Genomic DNA, 13,218 nt, shown 5'->3' on the forward strand with positions numbered 1-13,218 from the left:
ACCATGGGCAATATTGGCTATAGCCCAAACCTGTGACACATTTTGGCAACCACTTTCCTCATTTATATTTTAAAGGTAGGCTCCACTAATTGGCCCTATTAGAGAAAAACAAAACCTCAAGATCTGCTGAATGGTTCATTAAAACCATAATTCTTCTAAATACATCCAGTATTTCTTTAAAACAATGCAACACTTAATCATCACTGATGTAAAACTTGACACAGCTGGCCATAGATAATGGCCTGATTAAGAAAATAGGGCTGCTATCTAGTAAATTTTATTCAGCCCTTCCACCAAGGAGTTCGGATGGAATGCATGGGTCTGTCTTTCCCATTTTATGAGGCAGGTTAAGCTGAGGCAGAATGACTGGCCAGAGGCCACCCACCAAGTTTCAAAGCAGTAAAGGAATTTGAACCTGGGAGTCCCAGGTTCTAGACTGACACTGCAACCACTACACCACACTGGCCCCACTGTGGTATGGCAGATCGGACCATGAAGTGAGAGAAGCAAAAGGGAGAGCATGGGCTCAAAGCACTTCCATGCTAGCAAGTATGAGGGTTAATTTTAAAAGGCTATTTTTCCAGTAGGTCCAGGAATAACACAGATTGCCATAGACAGCCAGTACAAAACAGCTGTGACACACACACATGTAGTTGACACATAAGTGCTTTTTTCTTGAATAGAGAGAATTACATCCATCTGTCAAACAAGCTAAAAACGGCTGTAGTTACAATTTGTTTATAAACACACACATAAGGTTTGCAGAAGGCTAGAAACAGCACTGTTTTAGAACCCTCAGTTCTTCAGTGAAAGAATATATCTATATTTCAGGTTCTTAACACCCCTTTGAGTTCCTCTTTTTCCAAGTTCAAAAATATTCTAACAAGTACACTCCAGCCACACAAAAGGGTTTGAGAGTTTTTGCTGCCTGGTATTATTTAATGATTTCTCCCCCATGATTGGTCACAGGAGAGGGGCTGAAGAACGGCCATAATATGTAAAGATGTGCATTTCGACATATCCAAGTCAATACTAAACTGAAATCAGCTACTCTGGATTGGCTCCGGGATGTATGAAGCACCCCCCCAAACACTCTGAAAATCCCAGGAATAATGATAAATTAGCTCCTGGAATTTTGGAGCATTTCAGGAAGGTGCAGGAGGGAAAGGAAGCACCATCACCAAATAACTGCTTGGCAGTGCTTTGGCCCGTTACACTGTAGAGTCATTTTCTTCTGTGGGAACATCTGGCAGCTATGTTACTTTGCATCATAACGCTTATCTCTTTTTGATAAGGTGGTCCTTCTGGATTCACTTAATAGCATCCCCATATGCACCCGTATGTATGTATGTATGTATGTATGTATATTTCTACCAGATTAACTCTATTTCATGCAACAGATAAGGTGGGTTCTGAGCTATCAGTGCTCATGGCATAATACATTTGTAAGTTTTAAAAACAAGATTAGTCATCAAATAATCAAGTCACAGTTTATGGGATGTGCATCAAGTCGCTCAATTTATGTGACATGCTTAGGGAAGAATGATTTTATATTTTATATTCATTGTTCATAGGATGTTCCATCACAGACACTTCATAAGCAGTTCGGAAATTTTAAAAACCTGGACACTGCTGACAAAGTATGAATTCAACAAAAGCAACAAAACTGTTTTGGGACTCTACATGTAAGGAGGTTATGACTCGGTACTTACAGGATCCAGTTTTTTCTTTTTTATACTTTGGTCTTCAATTTCTGCAGCATCATCCCTGGCACTTTCTTCAAGTTTCCTCTTTCTAGATCCACCTTTTAAAATAACGAGAAAATATTAAACTTGCAACCTAAAGTCATAGCACATTAAACTTTTAGATAATTTTTTGTCAATCAACCCTGTAGTACTATATAAAAATTAATGCAGGATAAGGTCCAGTCTCAACTCAACTTTATTTCGGCTTGCATGACCAAAAGTCTTAAGCACACTTGTACACACTTATAAAAGTACCATTCATACATGCAAAGTAAGAGAGAGAAAAAAACAGTGAAATGCATTGTGCAAATATGAGAGTGTTACACTAAATGGGATCGTCAGACAGAGTAAATCCTCAAACGGGTACACAGAGCATAAAATCAGAAAGATTTGGACTTTCCCCTCCTTTTCCCTTTTTTTTGTTTGCCACCAGGGCCAGAAATGTGGCTACTGCTTTGGTAACTGAATTATCCACTTTATCAGATAAGAGAACAGAAATTGACCAGGGCAGGGAGGGAAGCTTTTCTTTTATCAAGATAGGTATAATATGCTTCTGCCTCTCCGTATTCCAGTTGGGGCAAGCTAGCAAAATATGATCCATCATCTCCACCCTACCTTGATTACAATCGCATGTCCGTTCAGAGAACGAGATGCCATGAAAGCGGCCAAAGACTATGTTCGACGGGAACGTGTTCAATCTAGCCAATGTGAAGGCTCTGTGAAGTGCTGGACTTTTAAGAGTGTAACAGTAAGTAGGGATCACGACCGGTGGTGGAAGGCCGAGGGATAGGCCCGAGCAGGTACGCCAAGCTCTGCAAAGTGTGCTGCTGAAATCCAGTTCCCTTAATTTTGTTTTTATGAGTTTAAAGGCCTCCTTTTGCTGTAAGGAGGTGATGCCAATGTTCGTAAGGTCCAGTCCAAGTTTAGTACATTTACAAGATAGAAAAATGATGTAAGTCACTTTGGGGAGAAATGAAGTAAAAGGAACAAAAATCAAATCCTGTGTGTTAACTCCCTCCTTAAACCTCTTCCCCACATCTTTTTATACCCCTTCTTTATTATCTCACTTCTATGTAAACTACCATACACCTTGATACTGGGCAAACTTTAATGGCCAAGTGGTTTAAACAACAATTTTCCAAGTTACTGAACTGTCTAGGAATATCTTCTGTTCTGTTATTTTCCTGAAGAAAGATCTTAATTTGCAGAAGGCATTCTATAGCTTCTGAAGGGAGATCATTCTGAATTTAGAAACTTTAATAAAGTTATTCAATTTTCGTAGGTCTAAAGTAGGTTTCTGCTCACCATCTGGAATGGAAGGCATAAGGAATTTAGAACCTTCAGGTACCTCTTCTACTGCTCCCTTAGCAGTAAGCTCTCCCAACTGAACTGTGAGCTCAGGATATGGGTTGTCAACCACCCTGGAGGCTAATAAACATGGGGGTAGTGTCAGAAACTGCAATTTGTAACCTTCTCTAACTACAGAAAGAACCCAGGTGTCATTAGTAACCGGACACCAAGAATGAAAGAACTGCGCCATCCTATCCTTAAAAGAAGGGCAATCAGTAGCAACCATCCAAAACCAATTAAAACTAATCATGTTTACCAGCCCTCTAAAAAGTGCAGAACTATTAACCACAATACAGGAAAATAATCACTAGTACAATAGACAAGATCTCAAAAAACCTTGTGTATGAGTGATTTAAGGCCCCTGCCACACGGCAGAAAAAAAACACAGCCAAGGTGCGGCTTCTTAGAGCCGCACCAAAAGAGACACGCGGCGGCGGGATCACACAGATTCCCTGAGCCGCCGTGCAGTTGCTCCCCGGCACAATCAGATGCCGGGGAGGAAGCCACCGACGAGAGACCGAGGCAGCTGGCTGCGCATGCGTGCGCATGCACAGTTCAGCCACAAGCTTCGAATGCTTCTGAGGAAGAACATGCCGGCGATCCCGCAGCCTCCCTTGCTGCAATGTTTCAGGTAAGTCCTTCTCTTTACTTGGTTTTTTTTGCTCCGCAGCACTGGGCTGTAGGGACGGATCGGGGACAGGTGCGTGCCGATTCCCAGATGTTGCAGTGAGATTGCGCCCGTTTGCTGCGCCCTCGATCCGTCCCTCTTCCGGCCCAAAACCTCCCGTGTGACCGGGGCCTAAGAGTTTTATACATTTAGAGGGTGTTAAAAGCCCATCTTGAAACAGTTAACAGGAAATCACTGCATACCTTCTTCAGACAACTTAAGGCCAGCAGCTATTGCTCCATCCATGGTATCATTCGATTCTATAAGCTAAACAGAAAAAAGGAGACAGCCAACAAGCAATATTTAGAACATCTAAAGCTGACACACTAAGAACCAAGGAGAAGCAACAATTAACAGTACTTTCATTGTGGGAGAATTTCTGAGCATGTGCTCCCCTGATTAGGACCCATTAGTCTCCAGTTCTAACATGTTTATTACCTTGTTGTCCGTTCCCCCCCCCCGCCGCCCTGAACCAAAACAGATGCTAATCAGAAACCAGCTTGTCATTCTTTTGATCCGTTAAATTTTTTCCACTATTTTGCATGCTAATTTAACAAGCCATCTATATATACACAACTATGATCTGTAATTCCATTTCAATGTCTGATGAAGCGTGCGTGCACACGAAAGCTCACATCTTGAATAAAACTTTGTTGGTCTTAAAGGTGCCATTGGACTCTTAACTTTATACTGAATCAGACCATGAGTCCATCAAGGTCAGTATTATCTATTCAGACTACCAGTGGTTCTCCAGAGTCTCAGGGCCAGGTCTTTCACACGGTTTTAACTAATCCTCTTAACTGGCGATGCCAGGGATTGAACCTGGCACTACCACTGAGCCAAAGCCCCTCTCATTCTCCGCCATGGGATCACATTAACACAGGAGACCATTAAACGTGGTAGATGTGCTCAGCCTGTAGGTATGAGTGGAATAGTGATCTGTGAATTTGTGGTTAAGACAGCAAAGGTGACTGGAGTCTCTCTAGTGATAAGCTCATTATATGCTTGTGGGTTTTGAAGATCACTCCCAGATGAACAAGCTGCTGGCTCCCCAGAAAAGAACTCTTATTCTCTTTGTCTACAATTTCACAATTAATCAGCCATCAACTGAACACACTTCAGGCTTGGGTCCTGACAGGGATCTCACTAGGAGGTCAAACTACCCTTTGTCTTAATATGAGTAAACAGAAAAATCAAGATCTTGATGAAGATCTGAAGCTCCAAGGCCAAGCTGAATAGATGTGACAAGTTTTGCCATTGTTATGGAAAAGAAGATGCCAGCATCATACAATTAATGTAATTGTGTGCTGAGGTGGAAAAAAATAAATAAATCACAGCTTGTGGTTCTCTTGTGGTGTGTGTGTGTGTGTGTGTGTGTTCGGGGGGGGGTATGTGTGGCTTAACTTCCCTTAACTCTTAAGGAGATTGCTGTGGCATGGAGAAGAGATTTGGCTTCGGCAGTAGCATGCTCACTCCTTCCCTCCCTTTGCCCTAAGTCAACCACTGGAGAAAGGGATTTGCTGTTCCTTGTGCTGGTTCCTGAAAGCATGTTCAGCTAAAACAGTTAATCCCACCCCCTAGTCAGTATTACCATCTGCATGCTGTGTTCAGCTATATGGGGGTTATAGCTAGGCTATAGAGTGAGGTTCTTATATGCCACCTACAGCTGGAATATTTTTTTTTGGGGGGGGGGAGGAAGGGGTTGGGATCATTTCCACACCCAATGTTTCCTTACAATGTTTCCACGCTTAATGCTTCTGCACCACAAGATCCTCTTTTGCTATTGCCCTTCAAAACCAGTAACAACCCAAAGTTATATTACTGTACTTGTAACAGCTCTTGGTCACTTATTTGTGGGAAAAGTTCCTTTAGTGTCTGAAGTTTACAGTAATTCAGATCTTCCTCTTCATCTTCTTCCTCCAGTGCCTTTGAAGACTGAGATGGACCATTTCTTTTTATACATTTTGATGGCTCACCGTCAGATTGTTCAGTATCAGAAGGCTCAGAGCTGTTATGGGTGAAGATATAAAAAAAAATTGCATCAATCTAAAGTGGTGAAACACTTTCAAGAAACACAGAAGACAGAGTAACATGTTGCAGCATTTAGAAAAGCACTCATCCTTTCAACAGTCAGGTTCTTAGGACAAAAGGCATACAGCTCCAATAATATACTGTTTGGGGTATTCTCAATAAGTGAGCAAGAAGAACAAATGCTCCAATTTCTATCTTAAAGACAACGGGCCTGTTTATGTGCTATATTTCTGCCTGGATAATTTCTTTGCATTACTCTCCAGAATCTGTTGCTGGATTTATATCCATCCATGAACCTCAGCATAGCCTTTTTGGTGGTTAAGAGGGACCCACACCCCTTCTTCCCTTTTTCATCAGTAAAAAAGCTGGCTGGACACAACCAAAAACCTTTGCATTATGGAGAAAGCCAGGCTGAGAAAGGGAAACATTAGCAAACTTATTAGCACCAACCAGAGATGTAAAATTCCTGGATAATTTGAAGTCATAGGAAAGGGTTTCCCCCCAGGGCATTTTTTTTTAAATAGGCATTTTGAGAATGCACTCACAACAAAAAATGACTCATTTAAAACTTACTTGGCATATAAAACTGCAATAACTGACATCTTTATGGAATTTAAAAGTTATGAATGCCTTCGTTTCATGTAAGCAAAATTATAAATATCCCCAGTGCTTGAAAGAAAACTGCAAGTAGATGCACCCTATGCTGTCTCAGCACACATACTATCTGGTTAGATAGAGCTAAATTCTCAATGAAACACAGTTTTCCTCTGATGCTTTCATGCAGTGTCCTCCTCCTGATCTTTTTTCTCCTTCCTGGAAGGTAGGGCAATAAGCTACTTTTTAGCCAGTCTGTGGGTAAATGTGTCATAGTGGTTTGTGGGAGAGGAGAAAAAGTCAACCAGAAGGAGAACAAAAGGCAGGCAACTGTCGAGAAACCATGAGAACCCTGCGTGCTCCCCTCATGAAGATTAGGTATCCCGCTAGGTGCAGAAACTTATCTTGGATTTAAGAGCTGCATATGTCTACAAAATGACCACCTTGTCTTTAAAAGCATTTCACTAATTTTAGAAGATAAAATATTTCATAGGAGTGCATATTTTTAACACTCCTCAAAATTTCCAATTTTTACATCAGAAAAACTGAAAAATGTCCTCAGGGGGGAAAAAAACTATTAAAACCCCCTGTTTTTCCCTAGCACAAACACCTGGGGTAAAAATGTTTGCCTAACCCCTGTTCCAAGATGTATAAAAAATGTTGCTAGGAGTATCCACATCAAAAATTTAGGACTGACTGTTTTTCCCCAAATTTCTCTGGGATTTTTTTCTGGGCCTTTACATCTCTAGCACAAACACCTGGGGTAAAAAAGTTTGCCTAACCCCTGTTTCAAGAGTATCCACATCAAAAATTTAGGACTGACTTCAAATCTGGATTTAGGGAGGGCATGGTTTTCATTATCCTGAATTTTCAGGTCACTCCTTAGTTTTGAGTTTTTCAGTTCCTAAAAATTCAGAAACGTTTTATCAATTGTCCCCCCCCTTCCCCCATGCAGAAGAATCAGGGTGGGATGGAGGAAGAGGAAGCTGCTTTCAGCATCTCTCTCTTTAAATTTTAAAGAGCCCTTGTTTTCTATGGGAAGACCTGGTTTTCCCAAATTGGGGGCCAGGTATACTCCATTAAAAAAAAATAACGGGACTTTAACATTTAAAGGGACTGGAGATACTGATGTACTGCTGGTCAGCTAGATCTGGCCTCTGAGACTAGGTTTACAGCCCATAGGAAATAATCAGCCCATTATTTCCTAAAGCCAATAGAAAGGCAATGTCTTCCCACAGAAAATAAAGGCCCTTTAAAATTTAAAGGGAGGGTGATGGCCTTCCTCTCTTTCCCCCTAAGATCAAGAAACTCTACTGACATTCAAGGAGATACATTTTCATTACTTCCGGAATTCTGGAGTGCTTTGGGTCATTTCTGAGACCCTGAGACTACTGACTACAATTATTCTTAGATAATAAACTAATATGGCACATTCTTTCAGTACAGATGGATACTGCAAAACAGCCTTGAGTCACGTGACAGAACTGGGCAAATAATAACATAAGAGCCCTGCTGGATCAGACCAATGGTCCATCTAGTCCAGCATCCTGTCTCACACAGTGGCCAGCCAGTTCCTCTAGAGGTCCAACAACAGGGCATAGAAACCAAGGCCTTCTCCTGATGTTGCCTCCTGGCTCTGAGATTCAGAGGCTTAGTGCCTCTGAACGTGGAGGATCCCCTCAGTCACCATGGCTAGTAGCAACTGATAGATTTGTAAAGGATAAGTCTATCTAATCCCCTTTTAAAGCTGTTTTATTTCTGTGGCCATCACGAAATCCTCTGGCAGCAAATTCCACATTCCAATCACTCTTCATGCAAATGTAAAGCTTTTAGCCAGCCCAGCAACCTGCTTTTAAACAAAAATGAAATAGGGCTACATTTTAATAAGTTCAGCTTTGAAAATTAAATCCACAAATGCTGCTAACTTAATTGTTCATGCCTATGAATTTAAGTCATTTACAGGCATATTAAATGCATGGGGGCAAAAATCTCCCATTGCCAAAAATCAACACGCCTCCTGTCACCATCCTAAACACACCAAACAATCTACTGTCTACAGCCAAGCTCTACACTACAGCCACATCTGTTCCAATCTCTCAGACAGGCTCTCAACTGCAGGATCTGCAACAGACATTCTTGGAATTACAACACACACCTGTCGTAGTAAGGAAACAGATCAGCAAAGCCAGAATGATAACGAAGAAATAACATGTTGTAAGATAGGCCCAAACAAAACAACAGCACCACTAGTGGTTACATAAAACTCTCAACGCAAACCAGTTCAGCACATCATTAACAACCTACAATCCTATTCCTCTCTAATGGGCATTGGGAAGCAAATCTTTTCCTGCCCACAGACAACCTCCTGGAGAGCCAGTTTTGGTGCAGTGGTTAACAACGGCAGGACTCTAATCTGGAGAACCAGGTTTGATTCCCCACTCCTCCTCCACATGAAGCCAGCTGGGTGACCTTGGGTCAGTCACAGCTCTCTTGGAGCTCTCTCAGCCCCACCTACATCACAGGGTGTCTGCTGTGGGGAGAGGAAGGGAAGGTGATTGTAAGCTGCGCTGAGACTCCTTTGGGTAGTGAAGGGCGGGGTATAAAACCAACTCTTCTTCTGCTTAACCTTAAACTTCTTACCCACAGCAATACCCTTCCAAACATGGACACAGACTCTGGGACCAGGGCCTGCAACAAGACGCCAGCTCTGTCCCCATATCCACTCTGACAACACAATAACCAGGCCTAACAACACCAGCCATACCATCTCAGGTTCATTCACTTGTTCATCTGTGAGTGTTTTCTGCCTCACTTCCCAGTGTTCCAGGGATGCTGAGGTCTCAGAATTGGGAGGGCCGGGGTTACTTCTTCCCTGTTAGCCAACTCCTGGTCTCTCTGTCAGTCTCTCTCTGGCTTGGATTTAGGCCATCCACCTCCTCCTCGACCTCAGCTGTTGGTCCCTTTTAATCCTGGTTTTTCCCTGTAGGTGCCTCCCCTCTCTCTCCTGTTCCCTTCAGTGAATGGTCAATCCTCCTGTCTGGCTTCCCTTTCTATCTCCCCACTGGTTCTCCTAGTATTCCCCTTAAAACCCTGCTTCCCCAACTCCTCCCTTATTTCCGCCTCTTGCCTATTCATTCTGCACATGGCTGGATTCAGCGTCTTCCTCTGTTCTTTCCAGCATTTCTACTGCAACACGAAGTATGGATCCCTCCCCCCTGGCTCAGCCCCATGAAGGTTCCTGCCTCGAGGCTTCAGGAGCCCTGCCCTGTAACTTTTCTGATACCCTCTGCAGGGCCTCAGGAGGCAGGGTGCCATTTGTCTTCAGCCAGCCTTCCCCCATTCTCCTTGCATGGCCGGCTCTTCTCACCATGGGAGAGAGTGATGTTGGGGCCTAGTTTGTTTGCTTGCGGCTGGCTGGCTGGCTTGAGGATACCTGAAGTCAGCCTTGGGACCCTGGGTGGCACAGAGCCCTTCGGTTGGGGCTTGGTGTAAGTCACCTTCAGCAGGGTCGGAGGGACCGGACACCATCTTTCAACATTATATATGCCATCAAATGTCAGCAATGCCTTTCTACTCTCTACATCAGACAATCCAGTCAGTCCCTATGCAGAAGAATAAATGGACATAATCTGACATTAAAAACCGTGATACTCAAAAACCAGTGGGAGAACTTTTTAATTTCTCAGGTCATTCCACTGCTGGCTTAAGAGTGGCAGTCCTCAAACAAAGAAATTTCAAGGTGAAATTACAACCTGAGACATAGGATCCTTATGTCACAACAGATGCTAATTTTCTGCCCCCTAGCATTTCCCCTCTGCTCTAGTCAAGCTGATTACAAAATGCATTTACCTCTGCATCCTTTACAACACCCCTCCTATCATCTGACCAGTATAAAAGGACTCAGAGGTCTTCCTTCCTACTCATGTCTGACAAAAGGAGCTTTGACTCTCAAAACCTTACACCTTGAAACTCTTGTTGGTCTCTAAGGTGCCACTGGATATTGCTCCACTGCAAAACAAAATGGCTACCCTCTGAAAATATCCACAAAAACAAAAAAAATCCTCTTTGTCATCCAAGTCAAACAAACATACCTAAACCTAAAAGAAATGACATTCAGATGAATGCCTGCTTACAAGTCCAGGATAATTATTCCTTCAAAACAGAAAAAAAAAAATTAAGATAAATACAGTCTCAATCTTCACATATTGATCACAAATCCTTAAGAGCAGAAGGCACCTTAATTCACTTAAGATATGTACATAAGTGCCGTCCAGTTGCAACCAACTATGGCAACCCCAGTAAGGGACTTCCAGGGCAAGTAAGAAGCAGAGGTGGTTTGCCATCTGTAGAGTCTTCCTTGGTGGTCTCCCAGCCAAGTGCCAATTTTGCTTAGCTTCCGAGATTGACAAAATTGTGCTACACCATGCTGCCTTCCCTCCCTCACATAATCTGTCCCTTATATATAAAGCCATAGTGGGGCCCAATGTTCAAATGCACACCAACAGTGTTTGGAGGCTTGGCAACACCTAAACAGTGAAATGCGGTAGAACTTTTTCAAAGAGTATACTAGTTGTCAATTTGCCTTAGGAAAAAAAGATGAAAAACTTGTATTAATTGCTAAGATAAAAATAATTTCAATATCCCATTCAATTCTCTAAAAAAAACCTTGTAAAATATTATCTGCTAAATTTTTATAAAACTGATTACTTGAGGGTATTTTAAAATGCACATCTAATTGTCAGATGGTCGGCATTTGTCTCTGTTAAAATGCTGTGTAATTAAGAATACAGAAACACTAGCATGTGTTAAATTATGCACTAACAGTTAAACACGCTTAATATATAATGTATATTTGGTTTCAAAATTAACGTTTTAATAGATTTCTAATCAACTGAGCTTTTAAATTTTATGGATAACATTTGTTTTAATATTTTATATTCCACACACTTTGCTTTCAACATTATGAGATTTATGAAGAATATAGTACTTAGAGATGCTGCAGTGATTAAGAAAATTATGGTATGATCCTTCACACACTCCTAGCAATCATAGCCCTGTTAATATGTTGGCAAACGTGCAATGGAAGCTACAGCCCTGGAATGTCAAAATGGAGAATGTTCTGAGAACATAGGGCTGGATGGGTCTATATTCAGCCATAAATGTGCTGGTAAAGATTTTTACTTTAGTCTCCCAAACTGCTTTGTAGGGGTAAAGCTGTCATAGTGGGCAGGGCTGAGTGGAGCAAGAACATATTCCTGCTCCTCAGCTCAGATGAAGAAACATCTATCTGCATGCAGTCTGAGCTCTCCTAGTCCCCATAAAAGGACCACTGGAGAATAGCACACTGCGCTGTCTATCCCCAACACAGAATGAATACCTAGTACAGCCACTATCTGCTTGACAACATTTCTCATTTCCAATGAGGTGATGACAGGAAGCACTCCATCTCCTCACTTCTGAGGAGGAGGAGAGAAGTGAGGAGCATACGGAACTTCTTTTCATGCCTAGCTGTGAATCAGGGAGTTTAGGGTCCCAGGAAAGCAAAACTATCTGCAAAGGGGGAAGGCTACAATTTGGTAAAGAACATGGTTTAGGAAGGTTCAGTCCAGGCGTAAGCTAGGCTGAGTAGCTTCGGTGGTGGTATAGGCCACAGCTTCAGGGCCTCTTGGCTCAGATCTGGTGAGCCGTGCTCACCTCACTTGCTGCCTCTTCCTACACCATGAGCAGTGTGTGCAGGAGGAAGCAGTGGGTGTTGGCTGCTAATGTGGCTAGCCAGGTCTGAGCTGAGTGGCTCCTGCAGCAGTGGTAGAGCTGATCTCCAGGCCAGTGGCCCAGAGAGAATCTTCTCTGCAAGTTAAATGGTTAATCCACCCCTGATCTCCAGTTGAAAGGCTTTCAGGTTATGACTGGGAAAGACTTCTGCCTGAGAGAGTTGCAAGAGTGTGGACACTAATGGTAAACAATTGGTTCGAATCAGTACAGGTCAGCATCATCTATTCAGCATGGCAATAACTATGTGCACCTTTTCTGGGGTAGGGATGAAGTCTAGACCTAAGTAGTGGTCCCCTGCCACTGATGACATCATGAGAGGTAGAGGGGTTGTGGGACACAGATGGCAAGGACAGGAAAAACTGTCACACACAGGATTTAAGAATCTAGGAGACCTGTCAAATTAGACCAAAGATTGGCCTAGTCTAGCATCCCATTTCCCACTATATACCCAACAAATGCCTACCGTCACTACTTGCTCTGCAGCAAATGGTTTCAGAGCTACACTGCTCTGAACTGCTATTCAGAGGGTTTTGTTTGTGACAGCCCTAGCCTCCATGAATTCGACTAGTTAAGAACTTTTGTTTATTCCCAATCTACTGGTTTTCAGTTTTAGTGAGTGACCGAAATGCTCATATTTTGGAAGAGGAAGACAATTCCTGTCAACAGACCTTTGCCCTGTCTCCCATTATAGTTCAGTGGGAAGAAAACTAAAGCCTTAACCTCTTCAGCCTGTTTTCAGGGGGGAAAATTCCAATCCTTTGTCATTTTGTCTGATGTTTTCAGCACCTTTACCGACTCTGCAATAACTTTTTTTGAAAAGATATGCCAGAACTCTACAGTATTCCAAACAGAACCATGCCACAGATTTCTATAAGCGCATTATGATACAGGATGTCCTGTCCCTTCCCCTATAATCCTTTAAACTGAATTTGCCTTTCACCATTGTTGCACCTGAAGTTAACATTTATTGAATTATCGACCAAGACCCCCAAATCCCTTTCTAGGACAGGCACTGCTACTTTAGAACTCAAGACATATGTGAAGTTAAGGTTCTTTGTA

At 42.4% G+C, this 13,218-nt stretch overlaps 1 protein-coding gene across 1 annotated transcript in view; it reads right to left on the reverse strand.

Annotated features, from left to right (window-relative positions):
- The window catches only part of LOC107113541 (SWI/SNF-related matrix-associated actin-dependent regulator of chromatin subfamily A containing DEAD/H box 1-like), a gene marked incomplete at its 3' end in the record, with an annotated part of 51,608 nt that overhangs the window by 25,353 nt on the left and 13,037 nt on the right, over positions 1-13,218 (reverse strand). Inside the window, exons 3-5 of the mRNA XM_015414878.1 lie at positions 5,590-5,770; positions 3,966-4,029; positions 1,713-1,804 (exon numbers count right to left, since the gene is read on the reverse strand). Of these exons, the coding sequence (XP_015270364.1) occupies positions 1,713-1,804; positions 3,966-4,029; positions 5,590-5,770 (337 nt within the window). The remainder of the gene's footprint in view (positions 1-1,712; positions 1,805-3,965; positions 4,030-5,589; positions 5,771-13,218) is intronic.

The sequence above is a fragment of the Gekko japonicus genome, unplaced genomic scaffold, assembly GCF_001447785.1.
Source record: "Gekko japonicus isolate JY-2015 unplaced genomic scaffold, Gekko_japonicus_V1.1 scaffold2444, whole genome shotgun sequence".
NCBI lineage: Eukaryota > Metazoa > Chordata > Lepidosauria > Squamata > Gekkonidae > Gekko > Gekko japonicus.